Source organism: Halichoerus grypus, chromosome 4 (genome assembly GCF_964656455.1).
Source record: "Halichoerus grypus chromosome 4, mHalGry1.hap1.1, whole genome shotgun sequence".
Classification (NCBI taxonomy): domain Eukaryota; kingdom Metazoa; phylum Chordata; class Mammalia; order Carnivora; family Phocidae; genus Halichoerus; species Halichoerus grypus.
In genome coordinates this window covers 126206003-126231261 of record NC_135715.1, presented here as the reverse complement: position 1 = coordinate 126231261, position 25259 = coordinate 126206003, and the positions used below count along the sequence as shown (strand labels likewise).

General features: G+C 36.3%; 1 protein-coding gene across 9 annotated transcripts in view; it reads left to right on the top strand.

Annotated features, from left to right (window-relative positions):
• The window catches only part of KCNH7 (potassium voltage-gated channel subfamily H member 7), a 639535-nt gene that overhangs the window by 468999 nt on the left and 145277 nt on the right, over positions 1-25259 (top strand). For 8 of the 9 annotated variants that reach the window (XM_078070889.1, XM_078070893.1, XM_078070894.1 and 5 more), the window contains exon 3: positions 12347-12502. In XM_078070889.1, the coding sequence (XP_077927015.1) occupies positions 12347-12502 (156 nt within the window). Of the gene's footprint in view, positions 1-12346; positions 12503-25259 lie in introns of those variants that run through there. The other variant, XM_078070896.1, reaches the window with a different exon arrangement.

The following is a 25259-nucleotide window of genomic DNA, read 5'->3' as shown; positions in this document are numbered from 1 at the left end:
AACCTATGGTATATACTTTCTTCCCTCTCAGAAAGGTCTTTGAAACAGAGAGGGAGTGTGACACAATTCAGTATTTTTCAATGGCTTTGCAAGGAGCTACATGTTATTGCAAATTTCTCTAAAGTAGTATTTCAGAGTCAAATAAATTTGAGATGTGCCGGATTGAACAAAGTAGACATACTTGCTTTTGCAGAACTTCTCAAAACTTCTAACGCAATAATGTGCCCTGAGCATCTCTTCGAAGAGGACACGTCCCAAACTGTATTAATTATAGACAGCACTTTCTGATAATACCTATTAACATCTCACTGTTTGGGAAACACTGATGTAGGAGAAAGAGTAAAAGCTGGAAAGTTCAGAGTTCCAACCTGGTCTACTACCTACATCAGAAACTTCTCTAAGATAAAGTTTTCTCATGAGGAACATGTGGCACATAGAAAACATTCAGAAAATAGTAGCCATGACTTAATTATGTAGTTGTTAACAGCAGTAGTAAGATAATATAGAGAGACTGAGGAAAGAGAGTAGAACACCTTTATTCCTAGAAAGCCTAGAGCTGATAAAAAAGGAGGAGAGGTGGAAAGGGCATGAGGCAGTATAGGACTGAATGGAGTAAATGAAGGGCGGGGCTGGGGCAGTCCCAGCAAGTGCATGGTGACTTCCTGCCTCTCAGGTGGCAGGAGAAAGGAATTCTGCCTAATCTGGGAATGCTGCAGAAATGTACAAGACGGGGGAAAAAGGAAGGAAGAGTTTTAGCTCAGGCCATTACTTATAAAAGATAAAAAATCTCTTAGAACATACCTGATTTAAAAATCATGGAATTCAGAGTCTTAGTCTGATGAAGGAATTAGAACCTGAGTATTCCTCCCCAATCACTGTAAGGGGAAGGAGTGCCCCAAGATCAAGGAAAAAGAGAACTATGTATGACTTACTTTTCATCTACATAATAGGGATGATAATGGTGCCATCATCATTTGTAAAAATGCAAGTGATATTAATGCATATAAGGCCATTAGAATGGTGGCTGGCATCCAATAAATGTTAGCTGTTATTATTACCCTTCTTCCTAACGTGTGCTTTCAAATACTAATTATGGTAGTCCTAGAGCAAACCCAGAATTAAAGATTGTTTCACGCATTTCTGCTATATACCAAATTCCACTGACTATGGGACCTGACCAAATAGGCTGAGCTCTGCTTTCATTAAAATTACCTGGTCTGTAGTTTTCTTTTTAGAGGCACTATAGGGACAGGAGAAACATAGGAAATAAACCAAGGGCCCTGTCACTGCAAAGTTAAGGAGACATATTTTAAGATAGTAGATAATTAAAGGGTCTTTTCTAAGCCCCTACCCAATTCCAATGGCCATTTGATGCATTTTCTCATCTGAAGACAAGGGGATCAAGCTAATGAGTTCATTACTGAAGCTCCAAAAAGAGTCGAATGACTCAGTTTTATCGTCGAACCTTTGAGGGAAGTTTAACCACCATTTCAAGTTGAGAAATTTATTTTTCCCACCCCAGTTAATAAAAATAACTTCCATTTATTGCTCAACCTCACCAGGTTCCGTGGTACCTATTTTACAAGTATTCTCTAATTTCACCTTCCCAACAACACTATGAGGTGAGGCACTTTCCCTTCTTTTCCTCATTTTATAGATGAGGAAGCTAGTCTTGGGGAGATTAAGTAACCTGCCCAAGGCCATTCCATGACTAACAGCAGAGCTAGGTCAGTCCAATCCCAGGGGCTCCACAGTACTACCTATCCAAGAAATTTACTACTCATTGGCACTGCCTCAGCATTTTTCTGAGTGTTTAAAATTGTTTTAAATAAGAAATAATTAAAAATAAATTATTCATGCTGTTGACATCTCAGACAGTGCTAATACTACCACCCAGAACATGAATGTGACAAGCAGCCTTGTGTAAATTAGGTTAGTTCTTCATTTCTCAAATGAAAGGCATCTATATAATCTCTCCTGGAAATTCTGAAAAGGTATTTCTAGTCCCATGTTATTCTATCGGCTATCTAAATATGTTCATAATTGTTATGATTTCATTATATCTGTGATTGTGATGCTAAATCTGTATGTGTTGGTAATTATCATGTTAAGTTTCTTTTTTTAGACCTAATATATTGTTAGGTGCACAGCCAAATTTTTGCCAGCTCAGTCTTTTTGTTAATAATGCTTCTGTATAAAATGTTTTTCTTAGCTCACATGACTTTCTCCAATTTGCTTTCACTTAGTTAGCTTCCTTTAGATTTAACCATGTGACTGGGGAAATAAGAAAAATGGGCAAGTAATGGAATATTTGCCTCCCAATAAGCAGTCCCATTTGACCCAATCCATAAGGCCAAATAAACCATAGGCTATTCTATTATTCTTGTTAATAAATAGTTTTTCTAAGTGTACCTTCTGTCTCTTCAAATAAATAACACTTAGATCTTTTGAACTTATTTCTCTTCCCTGAGGCATCACTAGTACCTGAAATAGCCCGTGTCCAAAGTGTGTGCTAAAATACTACTTTTGAAGATACTCTCAGGATTAAATCAATTCCGTGTACCCCCAACCTCAAAAGACTGAATTCCAGGAACACAGAAGACATTCACAACATGACCTTCTACCCCTCAAAGCCTCATCCATCACTTCCCATTCCACGTGATGTGTTCTGGTATACTATTAGTCTGTTCAGACCAAGTTGCGTAGCAAACTAAGTGTTTCGTGTGTCCGTGTCTTTACAGCAGCCAGAGACTATCACTTCCCTTTTCCAATCCTTTCAATGGCTTCCCTTTGTCAGTTGAAGGCATTACAATGCCCACAACGGGCTTGTTCTTCTGCCACTCTCCTGCTCCCTTGCTCTGTTACCACTGGGCCCTGGATCTCTCACCACTTTCCCCTCAGCTTAATCTGTGTCAGCCACACTGACTGTCTGCTCTTCAGGCTCAGGGCCTATCCTAGTCAGCTCAGGCCGCCATAACAAAGTACTACAGACTGGGTGACTTGAATTATAGAAATATATTTTCTCACAGTTCTTGAGGCTCGAAGTCCAAGATCAAGGTGCTGGCAGTGTTAGTCCCTGGTGAAAACTCTCTAATTGGCTTACAGATGGCTGTCTTCTCACATGGCTTTTCCTCTCTGTACACACACTCTTGGTGTCTCTTCCTCTTCTTACAAGGACAATGTCCTGTTGAATTATGGCCCCACGGTTAGGACCTCATTTAACCTTAATTAACTCTTTGTAGGTCCTGTCTCCAAATACAGTCACACTGGGGTTAGGGCTTCAATGTATGAATTGTAGGGGACATAATTCAGCCCCACACCAGGCAGGTCCTTCCTATGTGTTGCTACCTCTTTTCCCAGATATCCTCATGATTCATTTTCAACATCTTCAGTTCTTTATTCAGATGTATTCTTCTCAGGGAGGCCTTTCCCACTCTACTAGAAGTTACAGACTTTTCCCTGCTCCTGGCACTCACTATCCCCTTTCTTTATTTTCTCTATGGTGTTCAATGATACTATCACCATTTAATCTATTATATATTTTACTTATTTATTTCTGTCTCCCCAAACTCCACTAGATTATAAACTACATGATGGCAGAATTTGGCTCAGTTTTGTTCTCTGCCAAACCCTAGCACCTAGAACTGTGCCTGGCACATAGTGGTTTCTGAATAATTAGTTTTTAAAGTGAAATTGGTTTGAATTGGGCATATGTTTCTTCTCCGTGTTTACTCCTACTCAGCCTGAAAAGCTCAAGCCCAACATAACCTGGCCTCTTACAAGAGTAACATTTTGGGTATATTCAGTTTCTACACCTACTAATATATATTAAAAGATTACATTCCCATGAGCTACCATTTGTATCTACTGTATATTAGGCACCGTACTTTAAATGCATCCTCTCATTTAGTGCTCCAACTTTAAAAGATAAGTATGAGCGCTCTGAATCTACAGAGAAAAAGCCAAGACAGAGAGAAGCTAAATGACTCGTCAAGTTTAGAACCCAGGTCTCTCTCTATAACTGAAATCCATCTTCTTAAGACTATAGGCTACTACCCACAGGGGCGCCTGGGTGGCTCAGTTGTTAAGCGTCTGCCTTCGGCTCAGGTCATGATCCCAGGGTCCTGGGATCGAGCCCCGCATCGGGCTCCCTGCTCGGCGGGGAGCCTGCTTCTCCCTCTGCCTCTGCCTGCAGCTCTCTCTGCTTGTGCTCTCTCTCTGACAAATAAATGAATAAAACATTAAAAAAAAAAAAGACTATAGGCTACTACCCACAATCACAAATGCTGCTCTGACCTAGCTCAAGGGTCATCTCCAGTGGGCAGCTTTTCACGAACATCTCGCTGTCAGGAAGAAGTAAAAGTAGCCAGGAAATATTCACTGAGTTCCCTTTATGTGTTGAGGGAGGCTTGTGTACATGGATTAATAATATCTTGTCTTTGGGAAGCTTACAGTCTGGTTACAAATGTGCTATAAATGGAATATTTTACATGGATTAATAATATCTTGTCTTTGGGAAGCTTACAGTCTGGTTACAAATGTGCTATAAATGGAATATTTTCACCACTCAGTTATTCTGCAAACTTTGGGATGAATTCTGGAAGTGGATTTTGAGTTTGAATGAAATCTCTGTGTGTTTACTTTTCTTATCAAGAGTGGGAAAACATCTGTTAAAAAATAATCAAATGGCTAAACAATGGCACATAAACTCTCCAATCATAGAAATTTCTTCTAGTTCTGTTTCAGGACTCCATCATGGTCTTCTGTTCTTTAAGTCACAACCTGACCAACAGTGATAGTGATATCAGCAGGCAATTACTTACATGGTGTGAGTTGAGAGATATCTGGAAGGTCTTATCTATACAACCAAAATATTTCTTTTACATAGAGGCTACACCAGAGTTCATCTTGAGTTAAGTGTTGTTTTTCACTACTCCCCTTTAAAAAAAATTTCCTGAGAATAGTAATCCATTATGTCCTTAACAATCTTATGAGAAATTAATATATTTCATGATGCTCCTCCTTGATAAGAGGAAGTTCATAATATTTCACCTTGGAGGCCTGGAGAGAGCAGAGGAAGATGTAGGAAGTGCTGAAAGAAAGAAATAAAAGGAAACATTAGATTCAGAAAAGCCAAGTACAAATTTCGCTTGTTTCCTATTTTTGCCTGCCCTTGATTCCACCGTAAGTCATTTGTGACTGGGTAGCTCTCTCCTTCTAGGAGGTGCAGTGGTCCCCTTTGCTTTTCTAAAAGGCTTTTCAACTCAAGATGAACAGTGCTGCCTCTTTGATGAGACCTTTGTATCCTGAGGCTGCTATCTTTTGTTTTTCTTCTAAGGCAGGTCTCTAATGGTATTTTTTAATCTTCAAAGGGTCCCCTAGTCTACTAGAAAGTAGGAAATCACAAACTTTCAGGCATTTCCTAAACCAATCAGCTCAGAAAAGAATAATCTCCACTTGGTGCCCCAAAATACAAATAGTGTAGCTTTCGGTTTCAAGAATGGCAAAGGTTGGAGGAAATTACACAGAGAGCCTTGAAAATTAACTGAAGATCTCTCTGGAGATCCTCTAATTAGAGATGAAAATAATCGCTCACCTTATTGAGTTTTGCTCCATGCCAGGTACTATTCTAAGAACTTTACATGTATATGAGTTCTACTGATCAGTGTGAAGCTTGGACTGTGAACAAAATGCAGCTTTTGTTTTTCATCATCCCATTTAACTTTATTCACTGGAGTAATTGACCCCTGTCTTCGGATGGTGATTTGGCTTTAAAATTACAACTCCCAACCGGCTCAGGTCAGAATGCAATGGAAAGCCAGCTTCAACCTCTTACCATTACCCTCTTCCCACACTCTGATTGCTATTTGCTTCCCTCCAAGTAGAAGATGAAAAGGCAGGAAGATTATGGAGCAGGACAGTTCCTACTTAGCTGGTGTATTTGCCTTCTCTGGATCTGGCCAGTGGGCAGAGCTGACACTGTTTTTCCTGGATAGGCTCTTCAGAACTCTTGCGAGACTCTGTCTCCCTTCAGGTTCCTTCCCTTGCTGGTCCTATCCCTGTACCCTGGAGTTTCTTGCCTATTTCCTCCTTGGCCTCCAGCATCTGGTAGTTTGCTATCTGTCTCTTCCTCTGCAGTCCCTTCATCCCATCCTTGGAGAACCCTGTGCCCACTCCTGGTCCAGAAGACTTGACCATGAGGCCTATCTACCAGTTCTTTTTTTTTTTTATTATTATTATTTTTTTAAAGATTTTATTTATTTATTTGACAGAAAGAGAGCGAGAGCAGGAACACAAGCAGGGGGAGTGGGAGAGGGAGAAGCAGGCTTCCCGCCGAGCAGGGAGCCCGATGTGGGACTCGATCCCAGGACTCTGGGATCATGACCTGAGCCGAAGGCAGACGCTTAATGACTGAGCCACCCAGGCGCCCGCCTATCTACCAGTTCTTAGGTGCACCTGCCTGTCCCAATAATTATGCCCACTGTCTCTGCCACAGAAATTGAGAGCTTGTTCCTTCTTGGCCCTCTACACCCCCAAGGTTGAGGCCCTATTATGGCCTACCATTCATCTACATAGCTTTCAAATACCCATTCTCCCTGTCTCCCTGTCTCCTGTTCTCTGCAGAGAACACATTTCAAAGGTCCTGGAGTGGGTCCTTAAAATCCCCTCATTAGGCCTGGCCTTGGAAGATGGCAGCTCTTGAGGGTGGAAGGAGGGAAGCTCACAGCAATGGGCCTGTCCTCTCCAAAGAGATATTTTCCCCAATCCTCTCACTACTCTTCTCTCCCTATCTGTTCTATATCCTGGATATAAAGATTCTATAGCTATTTCCTTCATAATCTGCATGCGTGGAGTGGAAGGAAGTCATTCTCACTTTAGTTCCCTGATAGCTATTATGTTAAACATATCACATGAGTGAAAATTGAGAAAGGGAGAATTCTATTCTAATATCATAGTACACAGGTATTAATTCATTTGGTCCCCAAAACAATTCTATGAAGTAAGGATTATCCTCATTGTACAGAAGAATAAACTGAGTTGCTGTGGCATTTCTAAATCACCCAGGGTTTACTCAGCAGATAAAGGATGGAGCTAGGATTCAGATTCAGATAGTCTAATTAGAGAGTGCTGCTCTCAAGCAATAGATTATAAACTATTGCCTATGGTTCTATATACATGGAAAATTAATTAACACTGAAGTGAGTTGCACTTGACTGAGGAAAAAAATTAGAAAATTACTGTCTTGTAAATTACTATGTTAGACTTTCACTGACCTTACCAAATGGTGGGACTTTATGCAACAAAAATTTGAAATGTAATCAATAAACAAATTAATGCCATTTGTATATAAATATGCTGTAGTGTCTCTAAACCTAAAAAAATCCAAGGTCTGATCACTTCAAAATCTTTTCCAGTTACCAGCCCAGGTTTCTGATCACCTCTTTAGTAAAGCACCTCAAAACACTTTCCTATAATTGTGTACACGTCTGGTTTTTTTTAAAGATTTTATTTTTTAAGTAATCTCTGTATCCAATGTGGGGCTTGAACTCACAACCCTGAGATCAAGAGTCACATGCTCTACCAACTGAGCCAGCCAGGCACACGCTGTATACATCTATTCTTATTCATTCTTACATGCATTCCAACAGTTTCCTAGCCACTAATCTACCAAAATGTCTCTAAAAGAAGTTCCCCATGACTTGATCTTTTCTTAGCTCTCACTGAGCCTATCAGCAAGTTTTGTGTAGTTGATCCTGCCCTCTCTTGCAATACTTCCTTCTCTTAGCCCCTGGTGCACTAGACTCTGGATTTTCTTCCCACTTCCCTGTCTACTCCTCCACAATGTTCTCTGATTTTTCATCTTCCCTTCTTTGACGCTGCAGTCCCTTAATGTTTGGCTCAAAAACCCAACTCTCTCTTTGTTCCCTAGATGACCTCATACTGTCTTTAAATATAATCCATTCCCTAATGACTCTCAAATTCATATATCTGGCTTGGATCAATCCCTGAATCAAACTGCAGTATCCTATATCCAACTACTCTAGACATCTGCATTTAGATATCTAATAAGCAACCTCAGTGTTAACATACCCCAAACCTATGGATTTACACAAACCCCAGACCTCCCACAGTCCTCCCCATTTTAATAAATGAGCATCTCCATTCTTCCATTTTCTCAACCTCCAAGTTTGGACTTGTCTGTGACCCCTCTCGTTCCCTCACATGCCATCTATTATACCAGCAAGTCCTATAATCCCTACCTTGAAAATATCTCAAACAGACGCCTTCTCACCAGCTTCAGCAACACCACCCTAGTCCAGACACTCTTACTGCTTGCCAGTATTAGTATGATATTTTCCTACTGGCTTCCCTGTTTTCTTGCTGGCATCCCAAGCTATTCTTCACATAGAAGTCAGAGGGGTAGTTTTAAGTCAAGTCATGTCAGCCTCTGCACAAAACCCTTCTTGTCTATCTGAGAGGAAAGTTCCGAATCCATGCATTAGCCTTCTACGTGCCTTCTACATGCTGTGGTTCCCTACTCCTTCTTCAGCCTTACCTACTTTCAACACCATCTTACCCCACAACCAACATACTGTACTAGTCACATTGGCTTCCACATTGTTCCTAGAGCTTACAACCCTGAAGACTTTTGTACTTGCTATTTTCTCTGCCAGCTGCATTCTATCCGTGGAGCCACACAGCTAACTCCATTACTTCTTTTATGTCTTTGCTTACATGCCATTTCAAAGGAAATGCATTCCCTTACTACTGTTACGATCTAGTCTGCTCTCTCTTCCTTCATTGTTACTTATTTTTACTTCATATATTAGATATCTATTCATTTATTTATGATGTCGATATAAATTCCGTAAGAGCAGAAACTTTGTTTTTTTATTGCTGTTTTTCTCCACCCCATCTGAGAACCCAGAACAGTGTTTGACCCAATATTAAACAGTTATTGATTTTAGGGGACATATGTATGCCCCGTGAATACAAACAGTACAATGGGGTTCTGGGTGGCTCAGTCGAGTAAGCGCCTGCCTTCGACTCAGGTCACAATCTCAGGGTCCTGAGATCAAGCCCCCCATTGGGCTCCCTGCTCCACGGGGAGCCTGCTTCTCCCTCTCTCTCTGCCTGCAGCTCCCCCTGCGTGTGCTCTCCCTCTCTCTGTCAAATAAATAAATAAAATCTTAAAAAAACAACAACAACAGTAGAATAAAACATCTTTAAAGTAGCTCAAAGGGAGGAGTCCCGGTCTTTTATTTTAAAATCTGAAAGCTAAGAGTATGCCACCAATTTATTAATAAAAGAAAAATTATTCAGATTACCTAAGTTTGCTTGATGTGTGGCTACAGTTAAAAATTAACATTCTAGACATTTTATTATAATGAGCATTATTCTCCTAAACAGCTTTTCCTGGTTTTGAGAATGTTCTTACTCAGGAGACAAAACGTGGATATTGAAATGAACCTGGGTTTAACTAATATTTGTATAATTGCATGTATAATTGTAAAATTATTGGATAATCTTACTGTAAATAAGCTTCTTAAACATTATTAATTCCATTTGATACTAATTCATTTTAACAAGGTCTGAACTTTTTATTTCTAGATTGGTTTCGTTCTCTAATTTACATATTATTGAGTGTGTCTAGTTTTTTCTTCATTGCTAGATTAGTATTTGCTGGATCATCTTTCCATTTTTCTTTCTCCCAATGTTGCATTCAAGAACAGTATTTAGGAGCACACAGCCTTCTTAAAATAATGTTACTTTACAAATGTAATACCTTGACAGAACTTGGAGTTTGCAAAATGATGCAAGCTAAAATATTTTTGCTCTATAAAATATATTTGATTCTCCTTCTCTTCTAAATTCCATGTATCTCCTTTCAATATCTGCTTTCCAGGATGCTTTGCAAGATGGATGGAGACATTAAATCCAAAAACTAAAAGAGAAAAAAATGTAAATGTGAATTTTCAGTTGACTTTAGAGGAGATATATTGCCTAATAGAAACACGCAGGAAACAATGCTAGTGGGCAGTAAATCCCAGATTAATTACACATATTCAATATGCTATGGAACCAATGCGTGTAACTGAACTTTTTTATAAAGCACTATAGTTTTATGATTTTTAACACTAGCCAATAAATTTACAAGCATTAGTATTGCAATACGTGATTTTTCCCCTATTACTGGAAGCGAAATTACTGTGCTCTATTACCAGCCTATTAGATCTCTAGTCCCACATTTTTTATTTATTGATTTCTTAAAAATCTGTGCTTTATGTCTTGTGGTACAATCAGCAATACACTTCAATTGTTGGAAGATTTGAAACTGCTAAGTAACAAATCTGTGAATTCACAATGATATTCTAAATGATCCAAGAAATGTCATTTTAAGCGGTAGTATCAGTATTTTGGTTCATTAGCAGAATACACAATGGCTATTTCTAGCATTTTATCAGTCTCTCTGTTTAGCCAGTTTGTATTGCGATGCCTGGCCTGAAGCAATTCTATTTTTAGTTCTAATAGAACAGTCTTAAATTGCTTATTTTCTGTTTACTAAAATCATCCCGTTTGTTACCATGGAAACTATGACAAGTGCTCTAACTAACTATTTTATTAAATGAATTGAAGATAGAGCTGAAGACTGTGAAGGTGCAGCATGTCATTCTTAAGACATATTTTTCATAACATCTGTAAAACCATGGCCGATTTTATAGAAAATATGAGATTAATTATAGATAAGGTCTTCTACATTTCAAATCTGGGAGGCTATTGACATTTAAAAATCTAAATCATAACTAGCACAAAGGCATTCCCAACTTACAAAGAGTCCAAGTTCTAAAAGTGTTTTTGCAAATCAGTTCCTTGGAAATTAGAACATGTTCACCCATAGAAACAATTTCATAAATAAGTAGATCTCTAGGCCCACCCTCAAAAGCTCTTCCACCTGTGATGTCTCAATCTATAGCAATATTAGCAATAGTCTTTGTTCTCAGCTCTGGCAATAGGAGCCATGTTTCAGGGATGAGAAAAGAGGAAAGAATTTTCTCACACTTACTTTGTTTTTAATAGTTATGGCATGCATAGGACACCATTTTGGAATATTAGTATCCACTCGTCTTAGGGATGTTGGGCTTCCAACTACTTTCTTCTGTTATTTGCCAGTGCCCCTGGCCTCCAACTCTTGGTCTCTCACTTTCTCACATCTCCCTCTGTACCCAGGTCCAGCTTGCTCCCTACCTGCTCCTCCCTCTGCACTGAACCATCATTCTCCTCAACACTCAAGATGGTTCCAGCTAGTTAAAAAAGAGTCCAAAAATGCTCTATTATCTGACTACTTGAGAACTTTTCCTGAAGGTTTACATTTTAAAAATATAATACTTTTGAACCCAAACAAATCCCTAACCTGAGGTTTCCATCACCATGACCAAAAAAAGAAATATCCAGAGGGTAAAGATGTGAGTAAGCTGCTTTAAGGAAATACTTAGTTCTAGAAGTCAGGTTCAAGAAGTCAGTCAGAATCAATTGATTTAAAAGAAATCAACATCTTGACAGAATTCTCTAAATCTTGGATCTTGGATTTTCTGTTAGAGGATGGATGGCAGTAGTTAATTGTAAACTGAGTCATCCTTTTGTTCATCTCATTTCCAGAAGATTCTAATAAAATATGTCTTATTAACCTCATAATTGTGCTTTAAAAGAATATCATCTTTTTGGTTAAGGAATCAAATTAACACAATAATATAGACAAAATTTTGTTCTTGTTTTCTAACAGATTACAAACCAAATAAAATCATTATAATTTGGGCATTGTGAATTTTGCAGGAAAAAAAGAAAAGAATTATTGGTACATATACAAAGTCAATAACTTACTATTTTATATCTAGGAAATTAAAAGAGAAAAAGGAAATAATTTACTTAGCACTAAAATCAAGATGACACAAAGTTATCTTTACTGTTTATACAGCTATATTTTATATAGATTCAGAATTAATCAAAATATATACAAGAAACCTGAGTTTTTCTACAAAGTTAAAGAATATGCTTTTTTCCCTATACTAACTATTATGGTGGTGGGTGTGAAGACAAATGAGATTTTGATATTCTGTTTTTCCATAAGGTTGTATCTGAATTTGCCTGTAAGGTCTTTATGGCAAAATTTGTACATTTTCATGTAAATATATGTGCAATGAAATATGAAATAAAAGTCAAATTATTTTTGTTAAATTTTAAATCATTTATGACAGAAAATTCTAAAGGTTTATTAGAATTTTAATATTACTGACACTTCAAAATGAAGGCATATTTTTGACCTAACACTCATTTTTCATCTCCTTAGGGTCCACTTTCATTTGTAACACTCACATAATTCCAGTGAAAAACCAAGAGGGCGTGGCTATGATGTTCATCATTAATTTTGAATATGTGACAAATGAGGAAAACGCTGCCTCCCCAGAGAGGGTAAATCCAATATTACCAGTCAAAACTGTAAACCGTAAGTAAAAGGCAACATGTACATAATTCTGCTACTGATATTACTGCTACTAGTAATTTTAATACATTCTTCATTTGAGTGAGTTTTCAAAATATGTTTGCATTATAAGTAAAAAAAAAAAAGCCATAGCCGCCATTACCCTTTGGTGCCTTACAGAATTGATCAGTTGCTTTTACAGACATTTAACTTGGTTATACCATTGTTAATTCAACCAGTCCCCTACTGATGGACGTTTAGGTTGTTCCCAAATTTTGGCCATTACAAACAATGCCAGAATGAATTGAGTACATGTATGTATATTTTTGGAAAATTATTTTCAGGGTAAGAGTTTGTAAGTGGGATTCCTGGGTCAAAGGGTAAATGCATATGCAGTTTTTTTAGATACTACTAAACTCCCCTCCCTAGGGTTTGAACCATTTTACACTACCACCAGCAATGTATTAGCTCTTCTCCCCAAAGCCATGCTAACAGAATGACTCCGTCTTCTTGGTATTTGTCATTATGATAGGTGAGAAGTAGTACCTCAATTAGTTTTAGTTTACATTTCTTTTGTAATGAGGTTTACATTATGAATGTTGGTTCAGATATTTAAGCACTAGGATATTTCTTTTTCTGTCAACTGTCCATTTCTTGTATACATTTTTTTGTCTTTTTTTTTTCAAATGGTAAAATAAGTGGCACATCTCTTCCCAGCAAATATTTTTTGTCTTTTTCCTGATTTTTGTCATGCAAAGGTTTTGTTGTTGTTGTTTATTTGTTTATAGTGCAGCTAAATTTATCAAGCTTTTCTTTGTTGAGTTTGAATTTTTGAGTCACTATTAGAAAAGCTTTTACCATTCCAAGGTTGTAAAAATTATTTTCATAGAACTTGTACAGCTTTAGAATCTCTGATACATTTTAAGTTTAGCTTCGTTTATATTGGTTTATATATATATATTGGTTTATATATATATTATATATATAATATATATTATATTGGTTTATATATATCTGTGTGTATATATGTGTATATATACACACACATATATATACACCTTGGTTTAGCAAAGTATATATTTAATTTATCATTTTATCAATGGCTCTCCAGTTGTTCTAACATCATTTATTAGAAAGTCTATCTTTTCAGCAATAATTTGGGATGCCACCATTATCACATACTAAAACTTCATTATGTGCTTGAGTATATTTCTGGACTTTCTATTCTGTTTCGTTGGCTTATTTATCATTCAGAAACACACTGTTTTAAATATACAATTAATCTCTGATATGACATGCTCCCTTTGACATTAATTTTCAGGGGTTTGAGGTTATTTCTTGCTAAACATTCTGTATGAACTCTAGAAACAACTTGTTGAGATAAGGAAAAAATTATTTTGTTTTTTTACTGGATTTGCATTAATTTTATAATTAGTTTGAGGAATATTAACATCTTTATGATGTTGAGTCATTCTATACAAGAATATTATATATATTTTCACTTTTAAGTCTAGTTTTTGTGTCTTTCAGGAGTGTTCACAATTTTTTCTTACTCTTTAGTTTGCTACTTAGCATTTAATTTTTTGTTATTGCTGAGATTATAAATAGGATCATCTCTTTCATTATATCTTCTGATCATTTTTAAGGCTAGTCATTTTTTTCTGAGTATGTTAATTTTATATCCTACTATCTTGGTGAGTTACTTTAGTTTCCAGTTGACTCTCATGAATTTTTCAAGTAGAGATTGTTTTACATTTTCCTTTCCAATTCTGATATTTCTAATAGTTTTCTCTTGTTTTATTGTGCTAGCTATTACTTCCAACATATTATTCAAAAGAAATTGATGGTAAACAGCATGCCTTGTTCCTGGTTTTTGTATGGATGGCAAGGGGTTTTCATTAATTCAAATGACAGCATTTGGGTTGAGTTGTATGTGTTTTATACTTTTAAGGCTTTCCATTAACTTATATTTATTAAGAATGGTGTTAAAATTCATAAATTGCCTTTTCAGCACCTGTGGAAATGAGTGTGCTATTCTGTTTATTTTTATGATACATTTTATTAATGGGGTTACTAACATCTCTGAAAGGAGTCACATATGATTATGATGTATTTCATTTTGTATTATGCTGTTGGATTCTCTTTATCTAAAATTAATTTAGCATTTTTACATCAGTATTCATTAGGGAGACTGACCTGTAATTTGTGTGCGTGTGTGTGTATATGTGCAATTTCATCAGGTATTGATATCAATGTTATAATTCCTTCAGAAAATAATTTGGAAATTCTTTTCTATTTTCTATGCTAAAGAACTATCAAATAGTTTGAGGATTATCTGAAACTTTAAAAATTAAGTATGATTCTCCTGTGAAATCATCTAGGTCTGATACTTATTTGTGGAGTAGCTTTTTGACAAATTTCTTTCTTTTTTCTCCTGAGATTGGACTATTCAAGTTGTCCATCTCAACTAGTATCAGTTTTGCAAGTGTTTTTTCTCAAGAATTTTATGTAGATTTTAAAAATTTATTTTAATAGTATTATGCAAAGTAGTCTTTTATGATTTTTTAAAGATTTTCTTGGTTCTATTTCCTTGTTATATATTTAAACCACTTTTTAGTCTTTGTTTTGGTTGTGCTTTTTTTTATATATTCTGGGACTTAGGTTTTCCTTTGTTTCTATAAGAAAAAATAATACTTCTCTTTTAATTTATAATTATAATAGGTACTTATATTTACTGATATAACTACTATGGTTTTTCTTAGTACTAACATATTCTATGTTAAATGTACTCTCTTAAAGCATGCCATTATGTTATGTTCTCTTTGCTTTTTTAAAAAGTTTAACTGTGTGGTTTGGGGTTTGTTTTATCCTGTTTTTGCTTTTATTTTGGTATTTGAAAATATTTGTAGTTTTTTTCTGGTAGCAGTCTTTATAAGAAAATTTTATATAATGTCCATAATCTTTCCTCTTTTTCCTTAGACACTGTATTTTGATTTCTTACTATGAACAAGAATAAAATTAGCCTGTAATTCTTTTCCTCCCCTTTCCACCATGCAATTTTAGTTAATAATATCTGCTCTAATTCTTATCTTTGCACTCCTAAGAATGGTCCTCTATCATTCTGTTTGTCAATTTAAATTATATTATTTGATTCCTAATTTTTACCAACAAGATACTTGATGAACTTATTCTATATTTCCTTCTCCTCTCATTTTGTTTTGTTGCAATATTTCTAGCTTGTCAGAGGCTGTGATATTCACATACTTCTCACTTTTGTTTTGGTCTTAAATTTCTAGTGAAATATATTCAATCCTCAACACTAGTCTCCATCCCCGCCCCCCCAAAGAAGTGATGTTTTTCCAAGGCTGCTAACTGAGGTCTTGTGCACTTTCAAGTCACTTTCTGTAGTCTCTTTAGTAACCAGTGCTCTGACCATTCAGGTCACACATCTGCTCTCAGTATTTCTTACATAGTGTGGAGTCCTCTTCATCTGTGGATAAACCGTATTTGACTGTGTTCCATCCCTCTGAGGAGACCTTTGTACTCCCCTTTTCTTCACTAGGTTTTGGCCCAACTCTATTGCAGTGTGCTTTCCTGAACTAATTCTGCTGGTCTTAGAAATTTATTTCCCTGCCTATATGTAAATTAAAGTATGTAATGTCTCTGTCTCTAATTACTCTTTAGGCATAGTTTATGGATATTTTTACTTGTCTCATTTATTGATCTCTATGGTTTTTAGGAAGATCCATGAGGAAATTGGAATTTAGGTATCTGTTATTGTCTGTGGGGAGTTGGAAGTCTTGTCACAAAACTTTAATATTTGAAAAAAGATATTGTTATCCTGTATATAAATTCACATAGAAAACTATATCATTAAACCTAAGTTGAATACTAAGTTGCATACTAATACTAATACTAATACTAATACTCAGTTGCATACCAGCTGAGAATTTTTCATAGTATCAGTTACTTCTTTAGGTATGTCCAAATGACAGTATGATATTCTGTTAAAGCAATATTGGGAGAACTATATTAATGTAATATGATACCAATATATTGAATATCTTATTCTGAACAATATCACACTTGGGGGACAACTCTTTATCAAAATCACCAATGTGTCAGTCTCCCAGGTGACATATTTAAAAACAAAATTGAAGTACCTAAAAAAAATGATTGTAATACCAAAGTCTTGTTCCTTTAAGTTGATAACTATTTTTATTTCTTTATATTTCCCACTAACCAATTCAGTCATTATTGAATGATTCCTGGGAGTATACTTTAGGTAATGTCAGCTTGTATCTTGGTCATGAATGCCAGTAAGACCTTTTGTTTTGGGGGAATGCCTGATTTTATTTCTTCATTGTCTTCACAAATTCTTCATTTTCCCATAGAATAGTTATCTTGCATGGTCCATCAAATTGGATGGTAGTGAAAAAGGGAGTTGTGTATCAGCAGCGTAGCAAAAAAAAAGGGGGGGGATTTTTTTAAAAAAAGTATTCATTTCAAACTGAAATACAAATGGAGAATTGAAACTTTGATTCCTTGAATGGAAGATAATCTATATAGTAGCTTCCCAGGATGTAACACATAATCTATGCAATTTTACACTGTGATTAAAATAGCATCTCATGTGTAAGCCTTAGCAAATTCAGTAGGATTGCTTTTTATTTTGTGAATATGAGTGGTTTCCCTACACTGCAGCTGTCACTCCTATACAGAGTCATTGGGGAAAGTATAAATATGCAGATAAAATTGTTTCCAGAGAATTACAAAGGACTATTGTTTACAACCAGTATATTAGATTTGATTATACCCTTCCGTCATTTTATACTCTGGAATTTCCTTGACTTGATGTCAATTTTTGAAACGTTGATTGTTAAATTGAGCAGAAAAGTTAAAGAGAGACAAATTACACTTGGTAGCTTCTGATACTATCCCAATTCTACTTTGTATTCTTTGCGATTTTGGGGAAAATCCTGCTGATTTTTTTTCTTTAAGTACAATTTTACTATCTGTGTAAAATAATGGTATTAGCTATTTCAAACATTGTAGTTCCAGTGGTGACCACCAAAACAAACAAAAAAAGAAATAAGAGAAAATCAAATCTTGATACACCTCTTTTTTTGCCAAAACATCTTAGCCTTCAAAATGCCTAATTTCTTATCTAAATAAGAAATATGTAAGTGTGTGGGGGTGGGTGTGCAAGCCCCCAAGTGTCAGGATTTAAGTAGAGTAATGGAGACAAGGCTACCATTTGTTTGAGAAGATGTGGGTTTCTGTAAATATAACTGCCTCTCCTGAAATGGAGACAGAATAAAGGGAAAAAAGGTGAAGTGACAACACAAGAACTACAGATGAGAAGGTGAAATATTAAACTGAGAATTAATAGAAAAGAAGCTAAATGCACAATAGAAAAGATGTATCATAAAAAGGGACTATGATTAATTGGGCTGAGAAAATTCTAGAGACTTGTTTTGCATCGAATAAAGTGGTGAATCATTTCTCAGTACAAATATCTAATTTCTGGTCAGGAACCCTACACAACTAAAGTGAGCAGCTTTCTCTGGGAAAAACTAATTTCTCACAAACTTATTCTCTGTTGAAGATATAGAACCAGCCACAAATAGATGTCTTATGTCCCCTGGGATGAAGCAAGTACAGGAGAGAGTATTATATTAATAAGTGTATCAAATTGATAAATAATGCATAATTGAGTCAATTAATTGCTACAAAAAAATATAAATGCCAAATAAAATATGTAATTAAGCCTTCTCTCATTGATGTTTTTTTTAAAAACCCTAACATCTGAAGAATGGAAATGATATCAAATGGAAGAGAAAATTATACCTTTCCTACCAACTAAATGGGGGCCACATCTAAAAGAACTAATAGAATGGTGAAAATGTGTTCTCTTTTTTTTTCTGCTCTAATATCTGTTGCTATGAAATATTTGCACAATGTGGAAGACAACCAAATTATGTGTTTTTGCTAATCAAGTTTAAGAGACTTTCACTTTATTATTTTAAATAAAATATATTTAAGTTTCATTTTAAATTATTTATAAGTATGTTTGAGTTTTATATATCTTCTATTTTATGGCAGGGGTCTAGGATCACCAGTCTGACTCTCTCTCATGTGCACACACATGTATGCACACACACACACACACACACACACATTTGGTTTTTTAAAAATTTTTCATGGGATTTATGGGGACTTCAATTAAACAAAAATTTCTTGATTTAATAATATACATCCAAACAGAAAACAAATGCATTGTACATTTTTATTTTAAAATTGAAGAGTCAGTTTGAGTCACTATAAAAGTTGATCTTAAGCTCACATCCCCAAGTAAACTTTAATTAATAACATTTTTACTCCTCAGATCAGTTTAAGAGAGTTTTTGTTTAAATTTAAGTCTAGTTAATTTACTCTTGCCATCACTGTCAAAAATCTATGAAATATTCTCATTTTACTAAACTTGAAATATTTCTCAACAAGAAAACAAGCCCACATTGTTTCTTTTATTTACAGAAAAATTGTGAACTTTATTGTTTATTAATTTATAAATGATTATACTGCAAGTCAAAATTATGTATGAGATCTTTTTTTTTTTTTCAGATCTTTCAACTTCTCCCCTTAGCAAGTATTTCAAACTTTTGTCAGGCTTCTCGTGACTCTTAACCTCAAATTCACTCATTTGTCCCCACAGGTACCCTCACCTCCCACACCTCAGAGCAAGGGGGAAGGTGCGGGCAGGAACTCCTTTAACAAGCCCACCCTCAACAAAGATGTCCCAACAACGTTAACCAAGGCTCAGATTCTACTTGCCAACCCATTCCCTCCTCCATCCCTTCAAAACCTGTCCTCCCCAATCCCAACCCCCGCCCCCAATATTTTCTAATGGCTCTTTTCCCTTTGCTCACAGTCATGCTGCTGAGAGTAGCCTGTACTTCAACAGACACATTGTTTATATCACATATTTTCTCAAAGTTTTAATTAGTCAAGTTTGTTGCCATCATTTAAAAATTGGAATATTACACATAAAATGAAACTCTGGCTTATTTGGAAAAATATGAGTATCTGACTACATGTTGGCAATAAGCTGAAACAGAATACTGGCCACACCTTTCAATGGGGTGTGGACTCTCCTTTTGGCCGCAATCTTCACCTGTCCTTATTGTCTGTTTCTAGCTGGCTTTCATCATTTATGTTACTTGTCTCTTCCTATAGGCATTTGGATTTTCCATATCTACTCACTTATTTTCCTTATTTCCTTCATTTCTCTGTCCACTAGAACTGAACTCTGTTGTGTTGTTTGTTGCCCTCTAGGTTGAGTGTGCCTTGTTAAATCTGATTCTCTTCTCTCCATTCTTTTATGTACCACGACACCATACTCCTTTGTTTCTTTTGATCTCTGTGGCAGCTAATTTGGTACCATTTTTCTATTCCTCTTACTCTACTCTTAAACGCTATTTGTTTCTCCCCCAGTAGCAGCTTTTTTTATTCTTCCCCTTAGGCATCTTCTCTATACACCCTGGTTGGGCAAACTCATCCATGACCTACAGGGTAAATATCCGTTCACAAATCAGTATCTCCAACCCATACCTTTCTCTAGACTTTCCTTATTACTTAGAACTTCATATATTCAACTGCCCACTGGACATCTCCTTTGGAAGATTTTTAAATTTCTGGAAAACTTAGCATTTCAGGCTAAGACTTATCCTTCCATCTCCAACTGCCATCCACCCATTCCATCAAAAAATCTTGCTCTTTATACATCCTGAATAGTGTCATCCAAGCCACCACAGCTGGAAACATGGGGTTATGCTAAACTTCTCCTTCTCTCTAATCCTCTCTTCTCCCAAACAAAGAGGGATCAAATTCTATCAAGGACACTGTGTGGGCATCTCTCTCACACAGCCCACTGTAATTGCCTAGTAGGTCTCCAACACATCTTTCATGGGCTGATGCAATGGTCTCATAACCAATATCCCTGCTTTCAGCATCTTTTGCTCAGGATCAAATGTCACACTACTGTACATCAAATTATAATGCTCAGCTTTTTATATCCTTTAAATGGTTCTTTGTTACTAACAAGATAAAACTCCAAAGCCCTGTGCATTATACAAAATACCTGTGGAATGACCTCTGATACTTCTCTAGCCTTATATCCCATCAATTCCCCCCATCACATCCCATATTTCAGTGGTGGTTCCCTGAAACCACCACATGCTTTATATCACCTTGTTTGTATAACATGACATCCCCTCTGTTAGAATGTTTTTATCCTTCCAGGATACTTTCTCTAAAGAACTCTTCATCTGTGAAGCATTCCTAACTTGCCCCCAAAAATTTACCTGTTCCTTCCTTTGTGACATCATGGTACCTCATACCTGTCTTTACTACAACATTGATCATATATGTTTGCCTAGCGGACAAGTTACATAAATGACTGAAGAAGGCCATGAATAAAAATAGAAGAGTGAAGTCTGTGGAAAACTGGAAAAAAAACCTACCTTATTTAAAGTGGCCAAGAGCCCTTCAGTTCTAGTTCATAGCAGGGATGTATTTTCTTCCATGCATACCCAACCTTTTGCAAATAATAAATATCCAAATAATTTTTGTAGGATATGAAAGCAAATGAATAAGTTATTTTTATTGAGTAATTAGGTGTTTTGTATTTTTTTTTTAATTTTCCTACTGAATGAGCATTAGCCAATGATTCTCCAAGTGTGGGACCATCAGCATCACCTTGCAACATGTTTGAAATGCAAATTCTTGGACCTTACACCAGAACAACTGATTCAGAAACACAGAAATTCAGCAATCTGTGTTTTAACAAACCTTTCAGGTCATTCTGATAGCCACGAAAGTTTGAGAACTATTGGTATAAGTTAATGTTTACATAAAACTATAAAAATAAATTTTAAATGAAATTAAATGTAAAAATATAACGTTAAATTTTTATAGTCTCTTATTCTTACAGTTCTTTTCAAAAATGAACTTTTTAATCTAATTTAACCTAATCTATTAAGGTGTGACAAAGGAGATTCCATTATCTTTGAAGTGGTTAAAATTATAGTCTCCAAATGAAAAGAGAATTTCTACTTTTATGCTTAGTAAAATAAAAGTTTGAATTACTCTAAAAGCTTCGACCAAAGCTAAGTCTATACACAGAAAATGCAGCTGGTAATTTAGACAATTATCTAACTAATTTAAACCACTAAAAATGTATTCATATGCTTTGGACTCAATATTCTGAATAATTGACACATAAGATATATATTTGCCTGAATAGCTACATTACTCCCTCAAATTTTCATCTCAGTTTTCAGACCTCAAGCTAAGGAACAAAGAAATTTTCTATATCCTGGCTTATAAAAGGGCATTCACGGTATTTTCACTATTCTCCATTGGAGCTGAAAGTTATTCTTTAATTCAAAGATGAAGAACTGCTGTAGTAATATAGAATTTCCCCCTCGGTGAGCATTATTATAGAAACAATCTATTATTCAGATGAATTTAATTAAAGGTTTTACAACGTAACTAATATTTACTATTACCATAGGTTTGGAAGTTTCCTCTTTTTAAAGATTAAATTTGATCTAGAAAGGGAACTATGACATGGTTGCTTAAAGAAATCTGGGAAAAGTTCAGTCACAGGTTGCAATCAACTTTATCTTATGTTTCCCCCCTAGAATTTAGGCAAAATACATATTTCTAAGATCAGGAAAATTGCTGGTAGTTGAAAAAATTATGTTTTATCTTTTATTAACAATGACTGCTAATGACCATCTAAATCAGCATATCCATGCCAGAAAGTCTGCATGTGCATATCATTTGGAAACATTTGTTACATGGCAACACCCAAATCAGGGACCGTCCCTGTTCATACTGCATTTGGGCAACTGGTGTCTGTACCATTTGTGTTTGGAATGCTTCATCAAGAGAGTCCCTGTCGATGTGATGACTGTATGGTCATCCCAGGTCAATTTAGGTTAAGGTGTTATTATGTTCACATAATCTGAACGGCTTCTTTAACTTGGCATTTGGAAAAGGAAGAAATCTATTGAAGAGAAACACAAGAACAGTATTGATAAATGAAACATACCTATAATAAGTAGTTGTCATATAGACACCTTATTAGCTATATATACTACTGATGGCGTTTGCTTTCATTTCCAGTCCCTCTTCACTGAGATATTTTAACCTTGGGTAGCTAAAAGCAGCCCCCCACCCTATCCTGTTTTCTGCCTGATCTCCCTTATCCCAAACCTGTCTTTTCTGCTTCTTTGCTTTAATGATGGCCTGGCCAGGTTGGAAGCAGTGTCTCTCAGACGTCATCCGCATTTATGAACCTGTTCCGGAAGTTCTCTGCTGCTGCTGCCGCTCCCGTGATTGCTGTCACTGCTCCTGCACACCAACCTCCCCCACCTGCACCCACGCGGGCCATGCGCTCCTGGGTCAGGACTCACATTGCTTCAAGATTCTGATCTGGTCTCACACTTACTGCCTTTTTCTTTGGTATCTCTCAGCCTAGGAAATCTCCCACGAGTCTTAGTCTTTCAAGGCATTACTGACCACATCTGCTCTTTTAAAGGGTCCCAAATTTACCTTCAGATTTACTAGATAGATGGACTCCTTGGTGATCTTTTCTGGTCACTAACATTAGGACCACACTGGCTGCACTGCCCATTTGTCACCCACTGATCGGGTTAACCAGGTCAGTAGGGACTTCACACTGAGTGATCCATTTTCCCAGTCTAACTGCCAACCACTGCCTTCTTTGACAATATTATGGGTTGTTCTAGCAGCCTGTGGGCAGTATCGTATACTCACTACACACTTAGGAGTAAGAAAGATTCATCTCCTCTCAGGGTGCCTCTATGGAAATTTCTCCCTAAAAAGACAAGGCAGAAATGTCAATTATCTTCCCTGTTTCTCCCATCAAATTCGATCTGTTGCTCTCTCTGACTCAGAGATTAAAGTCATATTTCTCTGCACATCCAGAGCTATTTGGCTGGAGAAAATCTCACAGTGATTTTTAAGGCTTCCAGTGTAAGTGTCAGATGTGTGAATACCATGATTTTGGAAAGGTACATAGACAGTAATTCACAAATCCTTATTTTGTGTGATAATAGCTGATAGACTTAATTTAGATGATAGGTTTTTTTCCAGACGCAAATCTGGCCATTGTTCCTGCTCTGCACTGTGGACACGGTGCTACTCAGCCAGACACCTTCCTCAGGACTGGGACAGCTCTGCCGCTGGGAATATTGACTACTGAGTGCCCACAGCTCTGCTCCTCATTGACAATGGTAGTCAAAGACAGGGAACTGCCTTATGTAGGTTATGGAACTTCTCACAGGGTGGCTGTAGCACGTGACTAGCTGATGCAGGAAGACAAAGGCCAGATACCCTGACTTGAATTTGACATCACTCTGAAGGGCTGTTCCAGCTCCAGAGCTCCCAGGAGAGGGGGCTGAAACTCCCATTGCATTTGCATAAGAGTTTAACTTCCTCTGCCCAATCCTGCCTTCCTCCTTTTCCTCAGGCATATCTCCTGAGAACACTTCTCATAAGACCTTTTGCACAGACCTTTCTCAGGATCCAACCTCCCACCACCTCTACTCCTTTGTGAGGGGAAATATCTCTGCTCAGGGTCTTCACAATACACCTATTTCTCGCCCCCTGACCCATGCGTGTCCCCTCCCTTACCCCACTGTATCCTTTAGTTTGCATGACTGCTTGAACTAAAGTTTCTCTCTACTTTTTAGTCCATAATTCAACGAATCAGAACCAAGCAAGACTAAATTCTTCCTGATTTATATTTCACTGGGTTTTCATAGTAAAATTATTAGATAATCAAAGTTCTAAGACTTAGCAGAAATTAAGAGAAGTTGAACAAAGGGAATGATTGGGAATTTGTAATTGTGAGGAAATTCAATGATTAGAAATATATGGAGGACTTTTTGGAAATATTTGTTTTTCTGCAAGAAATATTATTATTTCTAATATTCCCATTGATTCTTAAATTAGAAAAATTGTTTTCTTCCAAATTCAAGTAGATAAGAACCAGCTCCCAGAGGAGAGGATAAGAAAGAAAGAGAGAGAAATAGCAGTTCAGATTGATAAGGTCCTCTCCATTCTGGAAAGTTTAGTAAAACTATATTCTAAAGTCCCATTACCACAGGAGATCAGGTAGAAATATAGCTGTGATCATTATAATTTTGTGAAAACTATGATTAGCATAAATATATAAAGAAACTCAGAACTGGAAGGAATGTTAAGAGTCAACTAATCCCAGGGAACCCTAGGGGAGGTTAGTAGAAAGGTTTACCTTGGGGGAGAGCGATTTTCTTATTCATCCTCTGATATCAAAAATAAAATTGTGTGTATGCATTTATCTACATTTATTTAGAAGAGAGTTATGATTCTCATTAAATCCTCAATATGGATATTTATGGCCAAAGAAAACACCAACGCTTGGATAAAACTGAAATTAAATAAAAGAAGCTGCTGTTTTATTCTCACTTTATCCTGATTTCCTGTTTGGCCTTGAGCCACATATTTAACATCTTTGTGTATATAGATTGGAGTCATAATTCCAGGCTTTTTAAAGACAACAATGATGGACTATCTGTGTGCTTACATGGGTGAGAAGTAAAAAGCTCTCAGTTAAATATGACACAGGATACACGAAGATGAAGCTTCCAAACTTATATTAGGCAGCTTCTTAAAAGTGACATGTTCAGAGAAAGACATTGTAGCAGCA